We start from the raw sequence: 26,146 nt of genomic DNA on the forward strand, positions 1-26,146 counted from the left end.
CCTAGGCCCAGCCCAGGATGATGCAGGGGACTTTGGGGAGCCCTGTCGAGGGCCCTACCCTGCCTGGGAGTGGAGGGTGGATGGGGTGGGGGACAAGCGGGGGGAGGGGGGTTGGAGAGGAGGGGAGGGAGAAGGGATTGACATGTGAAGCAAGCTTGTTCCGAATTTGAACTAATAAAAAAATTAAAAAAAAAAAGACACAGCAATGTGCTTACAGAGGATCACATCAGACAATACAGCAATACAGCTTTTAGCAAGCTAAGGTGTCTTTTATTTTCAGTACTAATGATTGAACATATTTTTAACATGAAATTAAATACAACTTAAATATCTGATAAGAGCATGGGTTAATCCAATTTAAGAAGTGATTCCAAGGCCAGACATTGGTAGTGCACACCTTTAATCTCAGCACTCAGGAGACAGAGGCAGGCAGATCTCTGAGTTAGAGACCAGCCAGGTCTACAGAGTGTATTCCAGGACAGGCAGGGCTACACAGAGAAACCTTGTCTCAAAAAACCAAAAGAAGTGGTCCCAAGTTCAATCCCAAGTCTTTTCTGGATGAATTTTTGGAGATGAAAATGGAAACCCAGTCCACAGAGTGATGGCTGTGTAAAGGAGGCACCCTCAGCATCAGGCCAGGAAGTGTAAAGGAGGCACCCTCAGCATCAGGCCAGGAAGTGTAAAGGAGGCACCCTCAGCATCAGGCCAGGAAGTGTAAAGGAGGCACCCTCAGCATCAGGCCAGGAAGTGTAAAGGAGGCACCCTCAGCATCAGGCCAGGAAGTGTAAAGGAGGCACCCTCAGCATCAGGCCAGGAAGTCAGTTTCTGTCATGACACGCTACTTCAATAAATGACTCAACTGGTCCTGCAGGTCAGGTGACTGTTCAACACTAGAAATCAAAACAGAGGAAAGGGTGGTCTGAAGTGATCAGGAAAGACATTTCTTTGTATAATCTATCCTTTAATGCATCAATCTTGTTACCTACTTGGGCCTCAGAGGTGTTTAAACTCTGCATCTGGCACTGTGGCACAATTGTTTGTTCCGTTACTCAGGGGGCTAAGGCAGGGGGAGGATCACTTGAACCCAAGAGTCTGAGGCCACCATGGAAATACAGTATGATTCCATCACAAGGTTGGAGAGGAAAGTAAACCATGAAGAAGGGTTTGTGCGGATGGCATGGTGGCACACACCTGTGACCAACCACTCAGGAAATGGAGTCAGGATTGTAAGTTCAGGTTAGCCTCGACTACATAGTGGGAGGCCTTAAATTTAAAAGAAAAAAAGCTTACAAAAACTTAATATAGCTAATAAAATGAGAGCATTTAATGACTTTAATACGTTTGCTCTATTTATGAATATTACCAGCATAAACAGATGTCTATTCCTAAGGGTGACCTCTGTACCCTGTAACTTCTAGAACTTAACAGGCAGTGAATCCAGTTTCTGCACACCTTTAAAATACATCATGTTTTTTAAATTTCTAGAATTTTTTAAATTCTAAGAGATCCAGAACATAGTCATTTAAAGGCATGTGTCAACCAGTTTTCCACTGATCCTGGGTACAGCAGTGCCACTCCCAGCATGCTTCAGTCATCCCCACCCACCTCCTCTGAGATCACTTACTTCTTCTGAATAGCTTCTTGCCTAGGTCAGGAAGGGGGAAAAAAGGAAAGAAACAGGGATACCCAGTGAACCAAGAGAAGTTATCATCAGCAGAATACACCTGGCTTAAACTTAGTATGATTACATGGAGACTAATAACCACATAATCAATATGTACACACGTAAAAACAGCTTCAACATTAGCTATCAGGATTTGAATTCTCAGCCACACAATCCCAATAAGGTATACAAGCATCTTATCGACCACATAAAATATAAGACAAGAAAAAATACAACAAAAGGCAAATTCAATTATAGTTTTCTTCAAAATTACAATGAAGGCCCTGTCTGTGCACAAGAATCTGAATGATTTCTATGTTACTGGTGCTGTGTTATATACAGGATACCAGCTACCATCACACTCCATTCTTTAGGGGAGGAAAGACACTGAGCACAGAGTGGACAGACACTGATCAAGTGTCTCCCAGGTGCCACACAGTGGTAGCGTGGTCCTGACAAGCCCTGCCCCATGGGTTCTTCCTCCCTGTAGAGCTCCCAGTTAATACAGGGAAGTTCAAAACAAAGAGGCTCCAGCTTCACTCCCCCATATCTCAACTTTCCCTGAAGCCTCAGCATCTTTCCTCTTGATAAACCGACCTACCTCCATCCGGCTCCCGCCTCCATCCTGCTCCCCCACCCCTGCCCCCCACCTCCATGGGAAGATGTGCCCAAGCAGGAAAGAAACGAATGAGCACAGGCCGAGGATAAGGATGCTGCAGTCAGTGACTGCTGGTTAGGGCATACTCACTGATACTGAAGATGTGTTGTTATTATTGCCATTTTCCTTAAACTCTGCATAATAGAGAGAGAAACAGAATAGTCCATTTTCCTGCCATCATACAACACACACACACACACACACACACACACACACACACACACACACACCATGAAAGAAACTATTTCTTACATCTTCTGAGTGCAAGATGGCATCCTCCTGTAGAACCATGTTTCGAGCTGCTTGACCCAGCAGCTGGAAGACAAAAATAAAACAGTAATGATGAAAATCCCCACCTCTGAGACTGGCGTGGTAGTAATCCCAGCTGCTGGGAAAGCTGAGGCAAGAGGATCACAAGTTCAGTGCCTACCTGGACTACAATAAGGTTGGCTAATATTTAGTGAGACCCTGTGTCAAAATAAGAAAACATAAAAATGGATGGTGACTCAGCTTGGCAGGTCTGGTTCAATCCCCAGCCTGGAGAAAGGAAATCTATCTCACTGGCACAGTGGCAGTTCAGATACAGGCTCCAAGCTACAGTCTCCTCAAGAATCAGGGCTCCAGAGCTACCATGCTCTCCACACAACCTGTTCATCAGGTACTGGGAGAAGTCAGAAAAACTGCTTTGGCTGGACCACTAACTTCTGGAGCTGGAGAACAGCTCAGTAGCTAAGGACACTTGCTGCCCTTAGAGAGGACAATAGGTTCTGTTCCCAGCACTCACATGGTAAATCTATAGCTCCAATGCCAAGGGATCCAATGCCCTCTTCTGACTTCTGCATGAACCAGGCACACACATGGTACACATACATACACACAGACAAAACATAAAATTGTATATATCTAAAAACATAAAATTGTATATATCTAAAAACAAAAACAGAATTTGGCTGAGGCTGAAGTTTAGAGGGTGTAGGATGCCTGCCTCGGGTAAACGAGACCCTGGGTTCAATACCAAGTACTGCATAAACTGGGTGCAGTGGCCCACGCCTGGAATGCCAGCATGCTAAGTAGAAGCAAAAGGACCAGAAGTTTAATGTACTTCCAGCTACACAGTGAGCTCTGCACTAGTGGGCTCCATGAGAGCCTGATCCAAAGAGAAAGAATGAAAAGGGAGACAGACTTCAGAGTCTATGGGTCAGCCAGGCGCAGGTGGTGGCACACACCTTTAATCCCAGCACTTAGGAGACAGAGGCAGATGGATCGCTGAGTTTGGGGTCAGTCTGCTTTACAGAGTGAGTTCCAGGACACGCAGGGCTACACAGAGAAACCCTGTCTCGCACCTCCCACAAAAGAGTCTGGGGTGCAATGAGAGGAAAATGTGAAGGAAAAGGGGCCTGGGAAGAAGCTCAAGGACTGGGGGATCTATCTACAGTGGTGTGTGTGTATCTGTGTGTGTGTGTATCTGTGTGTGTCAGTGTGTGTGTGTGTGTGTGTGTGTGTGTGTATCTGTGTGTGTGTGTGTGTGTGTGTGTGTCTGTGTGTGTGTCTGTGTGTGTGTGTGTGTGTGTGGGTCTGTGTGTGTGTCTGTGTGTGTCTGTGTGTGTGGGTCTGTGTGTGTGTCTGTGTGTGTCTGTGTGTGTGGGTCTGTGTGGGTCTGTGTGTGTGAGTTCGAGACCAGCCTGGTCTACAGAGTGAGTTCCAAGACAGCTAAAGCTACACATGAACCAAGACCTTTTCCAGAATGACAGATGAATTCACTGACACTTTACAGCATTTTATCATTTAATTCTTCCAGGTTTACCTTTTTAACAAGGAATATCATAGAAACAATCTTAGTATTAATCTTAGTATTGAGAATCTTTCTAGATTCCACAAACTTTTCTCCTATGTTTTTAATCATTGATTTGCTCATAATTTAACTCAGTCTTTTTCACCCATCTTCACTAAGTTTCTTATTTTTATAACTGTAGTGTGCTCACTGCCCCCCTATTTCATCACTTCCCATATTATTTCATTAAGTTAAACATCTGAGGGGCTGGGGAGAGCTCAGCAAAGCACTTGCCTTGTAAGAACAAGGACCTGAGTTTATCCCTAGAACCCAAGGGCTGGGAGAGCCAAGTGTGATGGCTCATAGCAGCGAGATGGGCAGATCCCAAAGCTCCATGGCTAGCTTCCTTCACTTACTTGCTGAGGCCCATGCCAAAGAGACCTAGTCTCAAGATCTTTAAAAAGTAGATGACATCCAAGAAACAGCACCTGAGGTTATCTTCAATCCACATGCATGCGCACGTACGTACACACACACACACACACACACACACACACAAATAACAAATTACATAAGTGCAGTAACAAAGACAAGTGCCACACAGAGATTAAAAAAAAAAAAAAAAAAAACTATATTGGGGCTGTGAGTATAGCCCGGGGGGTAAAATGTTTGCCTACAATATTCTCTAGGTTCTACTTCATCATTGCACAAATATTAATGATTACAAAACCCACAATGACCCTCACTAGCACCAGACTCAAATGGAGTAACTGAAGCACAAGTGTGCAAGAGAATAGCTGTTTATCAATAACTGGCTGTGTGAGTAAGTACATTTCTCCTCACTTTTTCACCTGTCAGACTGGTACCCAATCCTTGTACACATTCTCATCTCAAGGCCTTTCTGATCCATTGTTGGGAGCCAAAGATCTCAGGGCTTGGCATGAGATCCTAGGCCATGCTTGGCAGGCCACATAGTTGTACATTAACTTTTACATAGCAGCTCCTTAGAACCTCAGCTCAAGAAAAGAAACAATTGACCCAGTCCTCCACCCACAGGCTCAGTCACCTAGGCAACCCTTCCTGGACCTCTTACTCATGAACTCTTTACCCTGCCAAACATCCTCTTTATGGCTTCCTAATATCCTGCCTACACTAACACCTGGCTCACAAACAACCCATTCTGCCCCTCCCATATCCTGCTCTACTGACTATATAAGCTGGCCTGAGAAAAATAAAGTTTGCCACTTGATGAGAATCCTGTCCTGTGGTGGTTCTTTCTGCGTCTCTTGTCCCCATTCCCCATCCCTGACTCTCTTGCCCCAGGTTGACGTCCTGCAGGAGGGACAGTCCATGGTTCTACACGCACCTCCCCGCCCTGGCCCCAGGCGTCCACATGCTTGTCATGCATTTCATCCCACTGAATGTGCAAGAGTCACTTTCCCAGGTTCATGTACCTTATGTTTATTCACTGCTGGGTGTTTCACTGGCTTTATTATGTCTCTTCCTTATAATGTCAGCTTTGACTCTGCCATCTATTCTTTTTTAAAAAATTTATTAGAGGCAATCAATGTGGCAGTGGTTTTGGTGTCTTATACAACTAGTACCATGTAAGGAGAACTCCTCATAATGTTCAATATACACTAGTAGCTGAATAGAAATCAATCTTTTAAGAAATTTGGGGGGTACAGGGTCTTACTATGTAGCCCTGTCTAAGCTAGAACTCACTACGTAGCCTTTGCTGGGCTAGAACTCTTCTATGTGGACTATGTTGGCCTCAAATTCACAGAGATCTTCGTGCTTCCACTTCTCAAATGCTGGGATTAAAGGCATGTGCTACTATACGCAGTTTTTAAAAAATGTTTAGTTACATGTATTTATTTATGCTGTAGAAGGGAGAGAGGGATGTGTATGCCATGGCACATTTGTGGAAGTTAGACACTAATTTTTGGAAGTTGGTTCTCTCCTTCCACCATATGGGCCTCAGACTGGGATGGACCTCAAGTGGGCCAGCTTGGCTACAAGTACCTTTACTGCTGAGCCATCTTGCTGGCCCAAAACCCACCTCTTTAAAATTTAAAAATATTTATACCATTTCTTCACCCAATTTGTTTATCTAGGAAAAAATATGTGTGTGTGTGCATTTGTATGATGTGTATGATACTTTTCATACACATACATTTCCACAAAATAAATAGAATCTATAAATCACGAAAAAGAAAAGTCAATATGATTACCAACAACAATGACACAGGAATTCTGCTCAACCATGATACAGCCTCACAAGGTAAAATCATGATTTGCATAATTTATATTTGGAAAAAGCAATATATAACAATTCTTTAAATTCTTCAAACCTTCTCTGACACTGAACTCTAAAACACAGTATGTCAGATGGGACCACACAAAGCATATCAGCAGAAAACAACAGGTTGGTGACTTCAACAACTGGGTAGTATAATAAGGACAAACACTTCCTGTACAGTTGGGATCTTGTTTGGTTTTGTAGCCACTGTCAGTAAAAGCTAGCCATGCAACAGGTTTAAAGTAATATGAATTAGATGCTGTGAACATTCAACGCAAACTTGATGGGGGAGGTCCTTCTGTATGCTGTGAATATGTGTTTCTCTTATGGGTTGATGAAAAAAGCTGTTTCGGCCAATGGACACACAGGACATAGCCAGGCAGGAAGTATAGGCAGGGCCAAGAGACTAGGAGAATTCCAGAAAGAATGTAGAGGGTGAGTCACCAGAGAAATGCCATGTAGCTGCCAAGGGAGCAAGAGTCTGGGCATGACCAATAAGCAAAGACCATGTACAAATACACAGATTAATAGAAATGGGCTAATAATTGTGCAAGAGGTAGCCAATAAGAAGCCTTAGCCATAGGCCAAACATTTTCTAATTAATAGAAGCCTCTAAGTATTTATTTGGGACTAAAATGATGCAGGATCTGGTGGGTTAGAAACTCTATCAACACAAACCCAAAGACCTGAGAACAATCTGTGCTATTACTGCAATTACATAGGAAAACAAGTATGTGAAAAAGGAGATACTTGGTTGTGGGTGTGGAAACCAGGATTCACTAGACTCAGTATAGAATGAAGTAGAGTTTATTGGGGGGAAAGGAACTTACACAGGAAACAAATGACTGTCACATCGCTCCAGCTCCAAGGATGTAGACCCTGCCACCCTAATGCTCTCTGAGACCAGAAGGGGCCTTCTGAGCCCCAATTCAATCCTTTTATCCAGTCATATCCATACGCCAAGTGGGTGTGGTCAGTGTTACAGGTGTGTGGGGTCTGAATATCTTACTACACTTGCTATTCCTGTGATGTGAGAGCTAAAGTGAAAACTGTTACCCTTGTTGAAGGTGAGTAGCTAAGACCAAGAGTTACCAAACTATGGAAAAACAAGATAACGAGCGTATCTGCAAGGGAAACTAGTGGAGATGGAGATCTGAAAGACATTCTGTGCTCTGATTGCTTTACAAGTGTATTCTAGGGCCCTATTTCAAGTCTTATTATCCATGGGTGGTTTATCTAACAAAATCAACATAGGCTTTGTTTCTTTTGCTTTTTAAGTTTTAGGGGGTTTGTTGTTTTGTATTTGTGAGACAGGGTTTCTCTGTAACTTTAGAGCCTGTCCTGAAGCTCAGTGTGTAGACCAGGCTGGCTTGGAACACACAGAGATCAGCCTGCCTCAGCTTGAGCCACCACTCCCTGGCCCATTATTATTTTTATTCAAGAACCAGCTGTTAATAAGCACTAAGTATTTGCTGAATGAATAAGTCAGTGGGCAAGGTAGAGTCAGTTAGAACCCTTTCTTTCTGCCCTTAGTTTGTGTGCCACCACTGTCTGGCTTTCAGGTTTAAAACAGTCCCTAATGTATTCCAGGCCCCTTGCCTTAGCTGATTATAGGTTTGCCCACCACGCACCCCGATACATTTGATTTCCCTGTAGGAAACATATACCAATGCAATGTGAGGTCACTGCTTTTCGTTTGTCCTCTGACATGTCCATGAGCATGTATCATGAAGACAAGAGCTATGAACACAACAGGCACACACTTTCTCTACAACAGACACCTACTTCAACAGGCAAAGTGTACATGTCATCAAATCATTCCATTCATGGAATCCGATGGCGGAGGGTGAAGGGGGATGAGAACAGGGCAATGGAAAGGGCTATTCTAAGGAACAATGAAGAACACGGCAATAAACAAACCCACAGACAAAGGGGTGAAAGGAATCTTGGAAGTTGAGAGCAACACCAGGGTGAGTTTCGAAAGGGGACTGATAGTCCCAAGAGATACTATTGTTCTTTGCTGCAGCTTCTAGCGGTGAAACACCAAGCCTACTTGGAGTTCATTGGGAAAGGGAGCGAAGGGAGGGGTAAGTGTTAACCAGAGCAGAAATGGAAAGAAAAATAATAGGCCAGAGTCGCTTACTTAAAAAGGGAGAGGAGGCAGTTTAGAATAAAGCTAAGCAGTTGGGGCCCTTGAAACTGGGGTCATGGAGCTGCAATTGGCCCAGCTCCCAGTGGCCTCTGCATGCAGAGCCCTTATGCAGACACTTAAGGCATGCAACATCTAAGACAGGTCCTAGGGCAAGGGAAGGTTGCCCAGAGAAGAGCAACCCTGGGGCTGGGGGAAAACTAGAGGATTAGAGAGGCCCCAAGACCAGAAAAGTTTCCCTAAGGAGAAGGTTCAGACCCAGGAGAGGGCTGGGTGGGGTGACAGGCAGGTGGGAGAAGGCCCAGGCCGAGGAGAGGGCTGGGTGGGGTGACAGGGGTGTGGGAGAAGGCCCAGGAGATGGCTGGGTGGGGTAACAGGGGGTGGGAGAAGGCCCAGGCCCAGGAGAGGGCTGGGTGGGGTGACAGGGGTGTGGGAGAAGGCCCAGGCCAGGAGAGGGCTGGGTGGGGTAAGAGGGGGTGGGAGAAGGCCCAGGAGATGGCTGGGTGGGGTGACAGGGGTGTGGGAGAAGGCCCAGGCCCAGGAGATGGCTGGGTGGGGTAACAGAGGGTAGAAGAAGGCCCAGGCCCAGGAGAGGGCTGGGTGGGGTGACAGGGGGTGGGAGAAGGCCCAGGCCCAGGAAAGGGCTGGGTGGGGTAAAAGGGGGGTGGGAGAAGGCCCAGGCCCAGGAGATGGCTGGGTGGGGTAACAGAGGGTAGGAGAAGGCCCAGGCCCAGGAGAGGGCTGGGTGGGGTGACAGGGGGGTGGGAGAAGGCCCAGGCCCAGGAAAGGGCTGGGTGGGGTAAAAGGGGGGTGGGAGAAGGCCCAGGAGAGGGTTGGGTGGGGTGACAGGGGGGTGGGAGAAGGCCCAATCCCAGGAGAGGGCTGTTGGGGTGACAGGTGGGTAGGAGGAGGCCCAAGCCGTGGAGAATACTTTTGGTTGACAGGTGGGTGGGAAAAGGCCCAGGCCCAGGAGTTGTCGGGGTTGGTTGATAGTTGGGTGGGAGAAGGCCAAGGCCCAGGAGAGGACTGGGTAGGGTGACAGGGGGTGGGAGAAGGCCCAGGAGATAGCTGGGAGGGTATACAGGGGGTGGGAGAAGGTCCAGGCCGAGGATTGGGCTGGGTGGGGTGACAGGGGTGTGGGAGAAGGCCCAGGAGATGGCTGGGTGGGGTAACAGGGGGTGGGAGAAGGCCCAGGCCCAGGAGAGGGCTGGGTGGGTGACAGGTGTGTGGGAGAAGGCCAAGGCTGTGGAGAGGGCTGCTGGGGTGACTGGCGGGTGGGAGAAGACCCAGGCCGAGGAGAGGGCTGGGTGGGATGACAAGCAGGTGGGAGAAGGCCCAGACCAACGAGCGGGCTGGGTGAGTGACAGGTGTTTGGGAGAAGTCCCAGGCCGTGGAGAGGGCTGGGTGGGGTGACAGAGGGGTGGGAGAAGGCCCAGACCAACGAGCGGGCTGGGTGAGTGACAGGTGTTTGGGAGAAGTCCCAGGCCGTGGAGAGGGCTGGGTGGGGTGACAGGCAGGTGGGAGAAGGCCCAGACCAACGAGCGGGCTGGGTGAGTGACAGGTGTTTGGGAGAAGTCCCAGGCCGTGGAGAGGGCTGGGTGGGGTGACAGGCAGGTGGGAGAAGGCCCAGGCCGAGGAGAGGGCTGGGTGGGGTGACAGGGGTGTGGGAGAAGGCCCAGGAGATGGCTGGGTGGGGTAACAGGGGGTGGGAGAAGGCCCAGGCCCAGGAGAGGGCTGGGTGGGGTGACAGGGGTGTGGGAGAAGGCCCAGGCCAGGAGAGGGCTGGGTGGGGTAAGAGGGGGTGGGAGAAGGCCCAGGAGATGGCTGGGTGGGGTGACAGGGGTGTGGGAGAAGGCCCAGGCCCAGGAGATGGCTGGGTGGGGTAACAGAGGGTAGAAGAAGGCCCAGGCCCAGGAGAGGGCTGGGTGGGGTGACAGGGGGTGGGAGAAGGCCCAGGCCCAGGAAAGGGCTGGGTGGGGTAAAAGGGGGGTGGGAGAAGGCCCAGGCCCAGGAGATGGCTGGGTGGGGTAACAGGGGTGGGAGAAGGCCCAGGCCCAGGAGAGGGCTGGGTGGGGTGACAGGGGGGTGGGAGAAGGCCCAGGCCCAGGAAAGGGCTGGGTGGGGTAAAAGGGGGGTGGGAGAAGGCCCAGGAGAGGGTTGGGTGGGGTGACAGGGGGGTGGGAGAAGGCCCAATCCCAGGAGAGGGCTGTTGGGGTGACAGGTGGGTAGGAGGAGGCCCAAGCCGTGGAGAATACTTTTGGTTGACAGGTGGGTGGGAAAAGGCCCAGGCCCAGGAGTTGTCGGGGTTGGTTGATAGTTGGGTGGGAGAAGGCCAAGGCCCAGGAGAGGACTGGGTAGGGTGACAGGGGGTGGGAGAAGGCCCAGGAGATAGCTGGGAGGGTATACAGGGGGTGGGAGAAGGTCCAGGCCGAGGATTGGGCTGGGTGGGTGACAGGTGTGTGGGAGAAGGCCAAGGCTGTGGAGAGGGCTGCTGGGGTGACTGGCGGGTGGGAGAAGACCCAGGCCGAGGAGAGGGCTGGGTGGGATGACAAGCAGGTGGGAGAAGGCCCAGACCAACGAGCGGGCTGGGTGAGTGACAGGTGTTTGGGAGAAGTCCCAGGCCGTGGAGAGGGCTGGGTGGGGTGACAGAGGGGTGGGAGAAGGCCCAGGAGATAGCTGGGAGGGGATACAGGGGGGTGGGAGAAGGCCCTGACCAAGGATTGGGCTGGGTGGGTGACAGGTGTGTGGGAGAAGGCCAAGGCCGTGGAGAGGGCTGGGGGGGTGACGGGGGGAGGGGGTGGCGGGAGAAGGCTCAGGCCAGGAGAGGGCTGGTGGGGTGACAGGCGGATGGGGAAGGCCCAGGTCCAGGAGAGGGCTGTGTGGGGTTACAAGCGGGTGGGAGAAGGCCCAGGCCAGGAGAGGGCTGCTGGGGTGACAGGCGGGTGCTGAGGAGAAACCACCTGGGCGGGAAGGAGAGGAGTCGGGAGCAGGAACAGGGCCAGGTTGCCAGGACCCGGGGAGGGCGGGAGGCCAGGAAATCCACAGATAACCCTGATAACAGGCACCGCGGCTTGGCCTGTGCCTCTTCCCTTTCCAGAACACAGGTTCCCATCACAGATCCTCTACCAGCCACATCCGCTCATCCCAAACTGAAGAAGCTGCACCGACCTAGGCTGCCAAAGGCGGCGGGCCAATCGCCCTCACTCCCAGGATGCAACGCGCGCCCCTCCCGGAAGTGCTCGCCCCGCTCACCTCGGAGCTGCGGGAGCCTTTCAGCACCTGCTTGGTGAGCGCTATCACGTCGGTCCCGCAGGTGTTCACCTTCTCCGTGAGAAGCCCCTTCACAGACTGACCAAATCGTGCTTGCGGATCCGGCGCCCCAGCCGCCATCGTCTCAACCGGCGAACGCTCAGCCGGACGACGGCGAGTCCCTGGGGCCAAAAGAGACGCCAGGCGTGAGATCCCGCGAAGAGGAAGGATCGCGTGCGCTTACTGCAAACCCCTTCCTAAAATGATTTAAAATGCTCAGCCAGTGAGAATGGGAGGAAGATAAGGCGTAAACCTGCACCCCTGGAGCGGATAGAACATAACGTGGGTCAATCTATAGGTGGAGTCAGAAGATCTGGATTACAACCCAGTTCTACCGTTTAAGCAGTGGGGTGGCTACAAATTACTCGACCCCTGGGTCTTATGTTGCTCATCGGTGTTATAGCCAGCACTGCATAAACTAGGCTTGGTAGCACGACTCTGTAATCCCAGCATTCTGGAGGTGCAGGCGGGAGGGTCAGGAGTTCAAGGTCAAGAAGTTGAGGCCAGATGGGAATACATTAGAACCCATCTATAAAATAAAGTAAGAGATTTCCTTTAATTCTAACGGGTATTTCATTAAAACTATCAAAGGACACAGACAGTCCAAAGAAAAGTAAATTCAAATTACTAATGTGAAAAATGTCAGCATCACTACTAATATTTTATCAATAGCCATTTTTATTGATGAATAGCGTTTCAATTAAAAGCCTGCTTATAGTTTACAGAAGGATGCTAGTGTTGGCTCCTCACCCTGGCAGAGGCAGGCCCCTCCTGGCTTTCCCTCGCCCAAACCCTCCTGTGAGGTTTGCTGTGCTGTGTGACTTTGTGGTTTGTCTTGGCTCCCATCGGAGCTGTGCTCTTACAGTTAAGTCATCGGGAATATGCCCTTTAAGGAGTTCTTGAGAAACTGGTCCCATTTTGTCTCTTTCAGTCTGTGGTAGTTTGAATCTAATTGGTCCTCATTATCTCATAGGGTGGGGCACTAGTTGCAGGGGTGGCTTTGCTGGGATGGGTGTGGCCTTGTTGGAGGAAGTGTCACTGTGGGGGTGGGCTTTGAGGTTTCCTATGCTCAGGATGCTGCCCAGTGCATCAGTCAGTCCACTTCCTGTTGCCTGCCTATCAGGATGTAGGACTCCCAGCTCACCGCCTGCCTCCGTGCTCCCCACCATGATGATAATGGACGAGCCACCCTCGATTAGAAGTTTCCTTTCTAAGAACCTGGTGTCTGTTAACAGTAATAAGAACCCAAACTAAGACACCTTCCCAACCATGAAGTGAACAGCCCTTCACCACGTGCTACCACCATGGTGCACTGTGGTGCCCCAGCACCAAAGCACTGGGGCCAAATAACTAGGACCTCTGGAAGAAAAGGATAGTAATAGAAAAGTTACACATACAAAAATCCTAAATTGAGAGTCTGCAGACATGGTTTTTAAACAGCTTAAACAGTTCATTCGAGAAAAATTCCTAACCCAAGAAACTCAAAACAAGCTGAGAGCCACATGAGGGACATATTGCCTGAAACCATGGAAATAGAGTTTTACCAAAGTCCTCTCCTTACCATACTATTGAAGGGACCAGCTCCTCATTTCGGCAGCCATGACAGTAACATGTGCTCTCTATGACCTTGTCTTAGTCACTAGAGGTTAGGTGCCTGCCTCGTGACAAGGAACCAATCAGAAGTTAGCTGGTGGCGCTATGCTTTACGACCCTGGGTATACTTTGCGGACAAGCGCACAGCAATGACACACAGCATAGCAACCATCCTGGGAGGGCCTATGGGACATAACAACCAGTTGACCAATCTACACAGGGCAAGCCCTCCAAGCCTGGAGACACACCAATCGTGAGCCTGTGCATACCCCTAGACACTCCCCTTATGCTGCCCTACAAGATCTCTCGAAGCCGGTTCAAACTGTCTTTTGCGAGCCATCCGCCATGGCGGGTGGGTGAAAGACCCGAGCTAACATGGAGTTACCTCGTTAAAAAAACAATAAAGCCTCATGCAGTTTGCAGCAAGCTCTCGAATCTGCCTGGTGAATGGGGTGACTACGATCGTGGCCTGGGACCCTGGATACCCGAGTTTTCCGGGGGGGGGCGGGTCTAACACTATTTCTCATTTATAGTCTCATTTATTTGTTTAGATAGTTATGTTTATTTCTGAGTATGTGCTTGCTTATCTATCCGTGCCGTGTGAGTGCAGGTACCTGCGAAGGCCAGGACGTTTAAGCCCCTGGAGCCAGAGCTACAGGCATGTGTGAGCCACCCAGTGTGGTGCTAGGAACTGAGCTCAAATCCTCTGGAGGAGTAGTGATTGCTCTTGACCACTGAGCCATAACTCCATCTACAATTTATTTTATTTTCCTATGCATTTGTATGTGTGTGGGGTCGATATGTGTACATGCCTGCAGGTGCTCTCAGAGGCCAGAAGAGGGCAGCAGATACCCTGGAACTGGAGTGCAGGTGATTGTGAGCTGCTCAACATGGTTTGGGTGCTGGGAATCAGACTCTGGTCCCCTGCAACAGCAATAGTTGCTCTTAGCCATTGAGCCATCTTTCCAGCTCTATACTTATGGCACACAAGGCATGCATGCGGTTATACTGGAGCTCAAAATGTTTGGTTAATATTAATGTGTGTGCGCATGCGTGCACATCATTGGCATTTCTGTACTATAGCATGCATACAGAGGTCAGAGGACAATTTGCAGGAGTTGGTTCTCTCCTAGCATAGCATGTGAGTTCTAGGGATTGAACTCTGGTTGTCAGGCCTGGTGGCAAGTGCCTTTACCCACTTAGCCATATATTGCCATCCCTGAAAATATTCTTATCACTTTACTCATGTGTTTGTGGGGATGGTGATATGAACAAGCCTATTACTACCAGTCACACAAAAACATACTACATACAGTTCTATATAGCATATGATGCTATGTGTTTTTGTTCTGTTCTGTTTGCAGGTTATGCTTTTGTTTTTGAGACAGGGTCTCTGTACATATTCCTGAATGCCCTAGAACTCACTGTGTAGACCAGCCTGACCTAGAATTCACAGAGATCCACTGTCTCTGCCTCCCAGTGCTGGGATTAAAGACATGTGCCACCATGGAAAGACGGCTTATTAATTAAGACCACTTGTTCTTGCAGAGGACCCAGGTTTGGGTTCAGGGACTTACATGGTGGCTCACAACTGTGGTGATATTTTGCTTTTGATCTAACAAATAAAGCTTAGCCACTGAGGCAAAGTAGTGGTGGCACACGCCTTTAATCCCCACCCTCAGGAGACAGAGGCTGACAGATCTCAGTGAGTTCAAGGCCACCTAGAGCTACACAAAATTAATCCAGTCTAAAAGAGAAACAAAGCTCACACTAAGGTGATCCCAGAACTTGGGATCCCACATCTTTAACCCCAGCACTAGAGAGGACTATAAGGTGGAAGAGACATACGAGACTATAAGGGACCTCAGTGCAGTCTGGGGTTTGGTGGAGAGCAGTGCAGTCTGAGGATTCATGGAGACAGGATTGCCCATTTCCGTCTGAGGTTGAGGTAAGAGCTAGCAGCTGGCTGCTTTGCTTCTCTTATCTTCAGCTTTAATCCCAATATCTGTCTCTGGGTTTTTATAATTAATACCAACTAGAATTAGTGCTACACACAGCCAGGGATTACTACAGTTCCAAGGGATCTGGTGCCCTCTTCTGACTTCCACTGCACACACACACACACACACACACACACACACACACACACACACACACACACGGTTCCACATATACATTCAGACAAAACATTCATACACCCAAAATAAATCTTTTAAAGAAGGGACTGTCTTAATTAGTCAGAGGTGTTTCTCCATGTCTATTTTCTTTAAAATTATAGGTAATCTATCATTTCTCCTAAATGTTTGCTATGAGTCATTAATAAAATCATCTATGTTGGTCTTTTTGTTGTCGATGTTTTATTGTGGACTGAATTTAGTTATTTTTGTTTGTTGAAAAAGGATCTCACTATATAGCTTAGCCAGGTTTCAAACTCATCATCCTCCTGCCTCAGGCTCCCAATTGCTTCGATTATGAATTTGTACCAATATACCTGGTTTACTCTAGTCTTCAATGCTATAACAAAACACTTGAGGTAGGCAGTTTCTTTAGCTTACAGTTTGGGAGGTCAAAAGTTCAAATAGAACTGTAAGACTCTGGTGAGAACGCAAGTGTTACAGCTCTGGAGGGAACGATATCTTAGCTTGTAGCGAAATCAGACTATACCTGAAGCTGGGGTATGGTGGAGGATGCCCCCTCCCCGCACCCGTCAAGGATATAACAATCCTGCTCCTCTCCAAGAGAGGGCCATTATAGCGGAGCTCTGCCTGGCCCCCTCCTTAAAGGAGGCTTCCCAACAGAGGTATCCATTTCTTCTCAGCTCCGGCCCAAGATGTTACATCTTCTGCTTCACTCAGGTAAACAAACCCCTGCAAAAATGTAGCAATCTCCTCTGGCTCCAGTGACAAGTTGTTACTTTTGCTGTTCACCCCCCTCTCCTGCCCCCAGGGAACTTCTCAGCAAAGGTCTGCTCCCCACTGACAAAAGATCTTCACCCAAGAATCTTTTAAGAACAGTTTATTTGGGAAGGAGGAGTCCAGGAGAGTGGCTGCTTCTGCCAGGGTGGGAAAGGACAGCCAGCAACTGAACAGGCAGAGGGGCTTATATAGGGCTTCTTAGGGGCAGAGTTTTCCAGGGAGAAGTTTTTCTGCTCAGGGATCTGTTAGTTTTTTTCTTAGGGATTGGTTAGATTAGTTGGTCAGGGGCAGAGTTGGCTCTGGTTTCAGGATCAAACTGTGTTTCTTTCACTTTTTTTTTTATTTTTATTTTTTTGCCTTTTGCCTTTTGCCATTTGGCTCTATTTTCAGGGCCAGTACATATTTCTTTCTCTGGCTCTGGTTCTAGGGCCAAAGTGTATTTCTTTGGCTCTGGTTTCAGGGTCAGGGTGGGTTTCTTTGGCTAGCCCTTTTACCCTACAGAGAACCCTCAGTCACATTTGAAAAAGGGGCAGCCAGAGGATAACTGGAGTCCCATAATGCCTTCCAAACACACTCCTCTGATAGGCCTAAGGCTCCCAGCATCCACTTCAAACGGGTCACAAACAGCTGTAACTGGAGCTTCAGGGGCTCCAATGCCTCTGGCCTCATGGGCACCTGCACTCACATGCACATTCACAGACACACACACCACACAGACACAAAATTTAAAATAAAATAAATAATGGGAAACAATCAGACAACACTATTGTATGTTCCTGGTGCCTCTGTCGAATTATTGGTCCAACATCTTTGACAAAGATCATCTTAATTATCTTTTTCTTTCTATGTGAGTTTTGGTAAGTAATGTCTTAAAAATTGCAGATATATAATGATATATAGGATTATTTTTTGAGACAGGGTGAAGGGACCAGACCCTGACTCAGCCTCCTGCTTTAGCAGCCATGACAGGCTACAGAAAAGACACATAGGCCTCTGACACAAGGAAATTCTAGATCCTCTGGTTTCCCAGAGCCTATGGCCAAAACTGAACACAAAGAAACTCCAGACTCCCTCCCTGCCAGCCTCCTAGATACTTGGTTCCTGGGAACTGTTTGGCCACAAAAGAAACTCCAGGGGAGACTAAAACCTCCCCTATAGTCTCCAGGATACAGTTCTGAAAACTATGATATCTATGAACAACAGGCCACCTGCAAGTAACAAGACAAAGCCATAGAAACCACAGAATGTTCCCTCTCAGCACTGACCACTGAGAATAATTGGTACATAGGTATTTCGTGCCAAAATAGGACTTTGAGAAATTCTTTTGATTGTTCCCAAATGTCAACCAATCAGAAACCAACCTATGCCTACTGATGTAATCCTGTAACTTTTGTCTTTAAACCTAGCAGTAGACAAGGAACTTTGCTCCCCCTGGAGGCTACTGCAGCAGCTAGCCAGACGGGGTCCCTGTCATGGTTGGATGAATAAAACCTTGCTTTTGCAGTTTGGTGGATCTGTCTGTTTCCCTGGTGGTCTCTAGGGATCTTTGTGACTTGGGCAGGACATGGAGAAGGGCCAAGGGCACAGACGAAGGAATCTTGACATACATCAGATAGCTGTGGGCCAGAGAGGAAGAGCAAAAGAATCTCGAGGCGCATAGGGCTGTATGTCACAGCAGAGGGTTGAAGAAAAGCAAATACTCGATAATGTTAGCAGAGTGTTTATGAACGGAGGTCTGAAAGAAAGCTAATGCATTTGGCAATGAGGAGGCCACTGTTGACCTTATTACCGGAGTGTCCAATAGAGTGGTTGGCTCAGAGACCAAACTGCAATGAGTATACACACAATGGGTTAGGAATAAAGACACCAGTCTCCATCATCTTATTTTGCAAGAGTCTGGAGGATGGAGAAATGGCCCAGAGGTTAAAACCACAATACTGCTCTTTCTGAGAACCCAGCATGCACATTGGGCAGTTTACAACTTTCCGTAACTCCAGCTCCAGGGGATCAGATGACCTCCTCTTGCCTCCATGGTTATTCACACCCATGGATATACATTCCTTCAGACACATACCCATACAAATAAATGAAAAATAAGTAAGTAAATCTAAAACTAAAACGTATGATGGGGCTCAGAGGTTAAGAGCATTTGTTATTCTTGTAAAGGACCCGGATTTGGTTCCAAGTACCAACATGACAGCTCACAATGAATTATCCATAATTCCAGGTCTGGGAGATCCAACTCTCTCTTCTAACTTCTGCAAGCACTAGGCATGACATGGTGCACAAACCGACATGCAGCAAGACATCCAGCTATATAACGCTGCGGTAGTTTGAATGTAATTGACCCCGTAATCTCATAGGGAGTGGAACCATTAGGAAGTGAGGCTTTGTTGGAGTGGGTGTGGCCTGTTGGAGGAAGTGTGTCACTGTGGGGGAGGGCTTTGAGGTTTCCTATGCTCAGGATGCTGCCCAGTGAGTCAGTCGACTTCCTGCTGTCTGAAAGATGTAGATTTCTCTATTACTACTCCCACACCACAGCTGCCTGTCTGCCACCATGCTCCCATCATGATGATAATGGACTGAACCTCTGAACCCTTAAGTGAGTTAAATGTTTTCTTTCTAACAGCTGCCATGGTCCTGGTGCCTTTTCACAGCAATAGAAACCCTAACTAAGAGACAAACACTTTCTCCTCTAAGTCACCATACCAAATAGGAAAATTCTAAGTGCCCATGTGCCAGGCATTTTTCATTACAGATCATCTCATGAAACACTCACATGAGTGGGAAACCCCACAACTATGATAACTGTCTCTTTCAGAGCTTCAAATTAACTGGCAAGACCACACAGAAGAGATCAATAAATGTGATGGCTGTGGTAAAGATTTTAAAACGTAATAGACATAAGCACACCATGGAGAAGCCCTTTAAATGCCAAGTGGGGCAAAGCTCTAATCTTTATGGGACTTCACACTGGTGAGAAATCCTGTGTCTGTGCTGACAGATTCCAGGAGGTTTACCTCTTGGAATGTTGCAAGTGAGAGGAACTTCAGTAATAGTTCCTGAGAAACCACACCCAGGAGAAGACAACTTACGTGAAGACTGTGGGAAAGCCTTCAGGCACACCTCCAGCCTCTGCATGACTCAGAGAAGCCCTGTAGGTGTTCTGGGTGTCAGGAAGTCTTCAGCTGGAGCTCCAATCTTTGCATCCACCAGAAAGCACACAAAATATGTATATCTCAAAATACCAACTCTTTAAGTTGTTTTCCTAAGAGTTAAAAATCTTTTATTTCTTTTCTTTTTTCTTGTTTTTGTTTGTTTGGTTTTGTTTTTCAAGACAGGGTTTCTATGTGTAGCCTTGGATGTCCTAGAACTCACTCTGTAGACCAAGCTGACCTCAAGCTCAGAGATCTGACTGCCTCTGCCTCCCAAGTGCTGGGACTAAAGGTATGTGCCACCACCACCCAGTGAGAGTTAAATCTTAAAACCATTAGTGTCACCAGGAAGGAACCCCTTTATCCACCTACACTGAACTCAGGCCACCTTCACAGCAGTCTCCAGAACATTCTTTCTAAAGAGACTTAGGTGAGACATGGCAGGTTCAGGCTTTAATGCTGATCGGCTCTACCTCTTTAAGAGACAGACCCTGCCCCCGACAACAGTCAGGGCACGCACAGGAACGTGCCATTACCACGTCACCCACCATGCATTTACAGCCTGTGTGAGGACTCTGGGCATGCGTGGAGCCTCAGTATGCATGCACAGTCTTCCCTTTAAAAGTTCCAACTTCCCTGCTTCACTCTCTCTGCTTCTTCTTTGCTCTCTCTCTACTCTTCTCTCTCTGTTTGCTTCTTTCTGCTTCTCTTCTCTCTCTCTCTATGACTACCGGCCATGGCAGTCAGCCATTAACTCTGTTTCTCTTCTCTTTAGTCTCCCTACTCTACTAGGCCTTATAATAAAATGGTTAATATGTCTCATCTTGTTCCTCCTCTTTTTCTTTATATCTATTTAAACAAAAACAAAACAAGACAGAGTTTCTATTCATCAGCTCAGGTCATGGGTACCCCACAGCTTGACTCTGAGTATGGACTCTCTCAGTATGCATGCCCAAAGTGAGGCATCATGTCCCTGCCACACATAGGGTCCTTCCTGGAGTTCTAGCACCAGGACTCAGTAGTTGAAACAACACCCTAAGCCCATGAGTGCTCAGACTTTGAATCACCCTATGTCTCTGTGTTACAAAATGATCAGGAGACAGTCACTCTCCAGGGATGCAAGCTCATATTTCAATTGCTTCTTCCTCCTTGCCACTCACATCCAGCTATTTCCCCAGCTTCAGGCTTGTTTTGGTTTGGTTCTGGTTTTTCTCCTAATTAAAAGCACATGGTGTGGGACTGGAGAGATGGTTCAGCTTTTAAGAGCAATGGCTGCTCTTCCAGAGGACCTGAGTTCAGTTCCCAGCCACATGGTGGCTCGCAACCATCTGTAATGGGATCTGGTGCCCTCTTCTGGCATAAAGGTATACATGCAGACAGAGTACTCCTATACATAAAATAAATCTTTTTAAAAACAAATCACATGATTCAGTCTAAGTCCAACTTAGAGATGCAGTGATTAGCAGAGTCTACAAACTAAAGAAAAATTTTCAGGGCACTTATGACTGCCTGATCAGCTGAGTAAGTAGATAATTACAATTCTCCTAAAATCAAAAATAATATTTAATGCTGTGTAGGAAGGGGTGTGATGGAGGATGCCCCTCTGTATATATGTTTCTCCTATTGGTTGATGAATAAAACACTGTTTGGCCAATAGCCAATAGAGGCAGGAAGATAGGTGGGCCTGGGAGACGAGGAGAATTCTGGGAAAGGTAGGCAGAGAGAGACCACAGAGGAGACACTTTGGGGGGACCAGGAGGATAGGACACTTCAGGTGCTCTCTGGTAAGATAAGGCCACTTAGAAATATATAGATTAGTAGTTATGGGTTAATAACTAAGACAGAGCTAGCTAGCCGGCTGGTGTTGGTGGCGCATGCCTTTAATCCCAGCACTCAGGAGGCAGAGGCAGGCAGATCTCTGTGGGTTTGAGGCCAGCCTGGTCTACAGAGCAAGTTCCAGGACAGGCTCCAAAACAATACAGAGAAACCCTGTCTCGAAAAACCAATAAATAAATAAATATATAAAATGGAAAAGAAGAAAGAAAAGAGCTAGCTAATAAGAAGCCCTAGCATCGGCCAATAGTTTAATAACTAATATAGCGTCTGTGTACTTATTTGGGGCTGAGAAAGATGGTGGAACCTGGTGGGACAAGAAACTCCAGCAACAGGGATGAGTGTTTATGGCTACTCCAAGGACCCTCTGAGGTAAAGGGGATTCAGTAATAACAGGACATAGGAATATTATGCCCGAGTTGAGTCAAGTGGCAACCTCAGAAATCCCAGGACGACATGGGAGCTGAGTCAGCTTAAAGGAAAAGGAAGAAGCATGAACTCCAAAACGGAGCGTCTGCCGTTACGATGGAGCACAGCACAGTTCCGCAAGAGCTGGGGAAGGCCTTGGGCGGGCTGGGAATTGCAGAGGATGAGTGCCTCTGGGTCATCACTGTGGATTATATACCAGCTCTGTTCTGGTGTCAGCATGGATTGCTGAGGCACCACCCTTGTCACAGTTAATGGGAAGAGGCTCTGATACCTGGCACATAGCACAGGTGCTGGGGCTGTGGGGACTGGAGACAGGTTCAGAGACTTGAGGTGTTGAGCCATTGTCCTGATTTTTTTTTTTTTTTTTGGACTTGCTCTGTTTTGTGTCTGCTGACTGAAATGAGAACCCCCATGGGGGAATTCAATGGATGAATAAAAGACCAGAGTCCCTAAAGATGAGAACAGGAAGTTTCCCTTCTCATCCTGTTTCCCAGGAGCCCTCCCATGTGCAGGCTTTAGCTCGGGGTCTTTGGGGAAATAAGAGCCTGAGAAGCCAAAGTGAGTGACAAATGAAATACTCTGAGAGAAGATGAAGGAATAGGCTGAAGAATATGGGGCGAGGGCTGAGTTTTCTCTCTCTCTGTGTGTGTGTGTGTGTGTGTGAGTGTGTGTGAGTGAGTGTGAGTGTATGAGTGTGTATGAGTGTGTGTGTGTGAGAGTATGTGTGAGTGTACATGAGTGTGTGTGTGTGTGTGTGTGTGTAAAATATTTCCATATAAACATATAAGTTATCTCTACTGTTTCTGGTTGCATTGTATTCCAACTCCTTCGAGTGGGAAGTATATTGCTGGCAACGGCAAACACCAATTACATAACTAAGGTTGCACTTACACTATATGACTTCTGCAAGATAGGTTCCTGGAATTGGAATAACTGTTCCAAAGGGTCAGTGTAAAGAAAAACCCAGCACGTATTTTGAAAAGCAGAATAGCATGGCGATTAAAAGCTAAGATCTCCAGGGCCAGGAATATAGCTCAATAGTAGAGTACTTGCCTAGTGTGCACAAGGTCCAAGGTTCTGGGTTCAATCCCCAGTGCCAAAAACAAAGTAAAACACCAAAGGAAGGGAGAGAAGCAGGCAGGGAGGGAGGGAGGGAAGGAGGGAGGGAGGGAGGGGCAGGGTAAGAGCTTTACATTGTTGATTCCAGCTGCAACATTAGTTAGTTGGTGACCTTTGTTAAGTTCTCCTGCCTCCATTTTCAACTGTAAAGGGGGCATGAAAACAGCAAGAGCCTCTGCTATGGCTTTTGTGAAGGAGTAAACAGCATAGTGCACACCGTCCATAGGAAATGCTCAAGAACATCATTTTGTCAAAGTATTGGAAGGGACGGGGAAAGGGAAAGGGACTAAGAACTCCTCACTCTTAGGATCAGAGGAAAGTAAATGACAACAGGCGCATTGAGGGAGATTGATTTTTTTTTTTTTTTTGGTTTTTGGTTTTTGAGACAGGGTTTCTCTGTGTAGCTTTAGAGCCTATCCTGGCACTCGCTCTGGAGACCAGGCTGGTCTTGAACTCACAGAGATCCGCCTGCCTCTGCCTCCCGAGTGCTGGGATTAAAGGTGTGCGCCACCAACGCCCGGCGAGGGAGATTGAATTTAATTATTTCCATTTCCTGAAGATTACAGGAAACAGACAGCTTTTTATTTTTTTTTTCAGCAGGGTTTCCCTGTGTAGCGCTGGCTGTTCTGGAACTCACTGTGTAGACCAGGCTGACCTTGAACTCAGAGAGCTGCCTGCATCTGCCTCCCAAGTGCTGGGATTAAAGGTGAGCACCACCACCACCCAGTGACAGTTTTTTAACTTATTTGATTTGATGTGTAGGAGTGTTTTGTCTACATATATGCATGTACACCACGTGTGTACACAAAACAGTCAAAAGATGGCATTAGATCCCCTGGAACAGTAGTTACAGAGGTTTCTAAGCCACCTGTGGGTGCTGGGAACTGAACTGGTCCTCTGAACAGGCGCTCTTCACTCTTGAGTCATCTCTGCAGCCCCCAGGAGAAGGACGGTCGGTCTTTCAACTGTGAATCTGGAATGTTGACTGCATATTTTTACAGCTCCTAAAGTCAAGTGGAATGATCCAGAATAGACAGGAAGAATGCAAGCCTGGTGTTCAAATTTGAAAATGAATTAATGAAAAAGCCAGGTATGTCTGCCTGTAGTCATAGTGACTCAGGAGGCTAAGGCTGGAGGACAACTTGAGCTCTGAGGTTTGAGGACAGCCTGGGCAATGAGCAAGGTTAGAAGAACAGTGTGAGTGTTGAGGATAACCCTGACCTAGGATGCCAAGGACATGTGGTGGTGGTGGGGATGTCTCTGAGATATATGAACATCAAGACTACCATGCAGGGCTCTGGAGCCCTTAAACGGGAAGCTGAGAGAGTGTTCTTTTACTAGAAGTATAGGCATTTTGCAGCAGAGGGAGACAAAGTGATAGCACTGGCTTAAAGGGTGGATCTGGTCAGTGCCCTGGCTAGATCTGATGAAGGATTGCTGGAAGTTTGACAGTGGGGTTGAAAAATAGGGAACCTGACCAGGTGGTGGCCTTTAATCCCAGTGCCCTGGATGCAGAGGCAGGAGGATCTCTGTGAGTTCAAGGCCAGCCTAGTCCACAGAGTGAGTTCCAGGACAGGCTCCAAAGCTACAGAGAAACCCTGTCTTGAAAAACCAAAAAGAAAGAAAGAAAGGAAGAAAGAGAAAAAGAGAGAGAGAGAGGAGAGAAGGGGAAGGGAAGAAAAGAAAAGAAAAATGGAAAGCCTGGGGCTGAAGAACCAAAGGGGTGGGGTGGGGGGCTGCTTTCTACTCCTGAATCGAAAACCAAGATGATTGCCGGACAGCTCACCAGACAACCAAATGTGTTGCTCTTCTGCTTATCACAAACTATACAAGATACACACGAAAAGTGCAGAAAACATGGAAGACTCAGAAAGCAGGAAACACACACAGTTACAGTGTACCTAAGTGACGCAGTCCACTTCTGTCATGGTTATTAAGAGTGTATCATACAAGCTACGACTAGTCCATTGTTTTATTTGGTGCTGTAGACAGAGCATAAAGCCTTGCAATGCCAAGCTACATTTTCAATATGACTTTCCTATTGTTGTTAATGATTTTTTGAGAAAGGGTCTTACTGTGTACCTGTGGCTACCCTGGAACTCACTTTGTAGACCAGGCTGGCCCTGAACTCACAGAAACACACCTGCCTCTGCCTCCTGAGTGCTGGGATTTAAGGTGTGCACCACTGCAGCCAGCTAATTATTGTTTTGGGGTGCTGGGGCCTGGAGCCCCTGCATGCTATGCTAGTGACTAGCCCTGAGCTATATTCATATTCTTCCCAATGGGCACCTTGGGTTTTATTGGTCGAGCTTTCTTAAAACACAGTCCTCAGCTTCTGCTGGAACCCTTCAGTTCAACCTGTTTAACAATGATTCAGTATTACCAGAGAATTCACAGCCCCAAGGGGGTGAGTATTCCTGCTGTCAGTCATCATAGAAGAAGGCAGGTTCTCAAACAGGCTTCTGCAGGCAAAAGTACAATACATATGTTTATTTATTTGGGACTGAAGGGCGGCGGGACCTCCCTTCACAAATTTTTAAGGATTGTGGGACTTTTAAAGTTCTATCGGTTTTACATTATTTTGTGATATTAATATTAATATGTGATCTGGAGGATGAACAGGAAGGGAAGGTTATGTTTAATAGTGATGTGTTTGTGTGTCAAGTGGTCAAGGGGTCAATTGTACTGGTTGGCTTTTGCCAACTTGACACAAACCTAGACATACCTGGAAAAAGAAGACTCTCAGTTGAGTTGCCTTATCAGATTGGCCTATAGGCAAGTCTGTAGGAGGATTTTCTTGCTTCATAATTGAAGTGGGAGGGCCCAGCTCACTCTCTATGCCACCCATGAACAAGTGATTCTGGGTTGTATAAATGCAGGCTGAGTGAGCCATGGGGATCAAGCCAGTTAGCATCACCAGCCCAAGACTTCTGCTTCAGCTCCTGCCTCCAGGTTCCTGCCTGAGCTTCTCTCCATGGACTGTGACCTGGGATATGTAAGTCAAGTAAACCCTTTCCTCTCCAAGTTGCTTTTAATCATGGTCTTTATCACAACAACAGAAATCAAACTAAAACAAGGCATAGGAGTGTTTATAGAGAGGTGTCGGGGTCTGGAGGGGAGAATTAGAGAGTTATTGCTTAATGGCTTCAGCATCAACATGGAGTGATATAAGTTTTGGTAGTGGCTCAAGCACAAGTTGTAGACTCCTAAAATATACATTTTTGCTGTTGACTTTGAGTGATACACAGTC

At 47.5% G+C, this 26,146-nt stretch overlaps 1 protein-coding gene across 2 annotated transcripts in view; it reads right to left on the reverse strand.

Moving 5' to 3' along the window:
• Positions 1–248: 248 nt before the first annotated feature.
• Wbp1l (WW domain binding protein 1 like) overlaps positions 249–26,146 on the reverse strand; it is a 112,082-nt gene continuing 86,184 nt past the window's right edge. The window contains exons 3-8 of one of the 2 annotated variants that reach the window (XM_035441787.1): positions 11,796–11,974; positions 2,574–2,636; positions 2,412–2,455; positions 1,625–1,645; positions 798–890; positions 249–762 (exon numbers count right to left, since the gene is read on the reverse strand). In XM_035441787.1, coding sequence (XP_035297678.1) covers positions 839–890; positions 1,625–1,645; positions 2,412–2,455; positions 2,574–2,636; positions 11,796–11,974 — 359 coding nt within the window. In that variant the 3' untranslated portion in view covers positions 249–762; positions 798–838. Of the gene's footprint in view, positions 891–1,624; positions 1,646–2,411; positions 2,456–2,573; positions 2,637–11,795; positions 11,975–26,146 lie in introns of both variants that reach the window. The other variant, XM_035441786.1, reaches the window with a different exon arrangement.

The sequence above is a fragment of the Cricetulus griseus genome, chromosome 3, assembly GCF_003668045.3.
Source record: "Cricetulus griseus strain 17A/GY chromosome 3, alternate assembly CriGri-PICRH-1.0, whole genome shotgun sequence".
Classification (NCBI taxonomy): domain Eukaryota; kingdom Metazoa; phylum Chordata; class Mammalia; order Rodentia; family Cricetidae; genus Cricetulus; species Cricetulus griseus.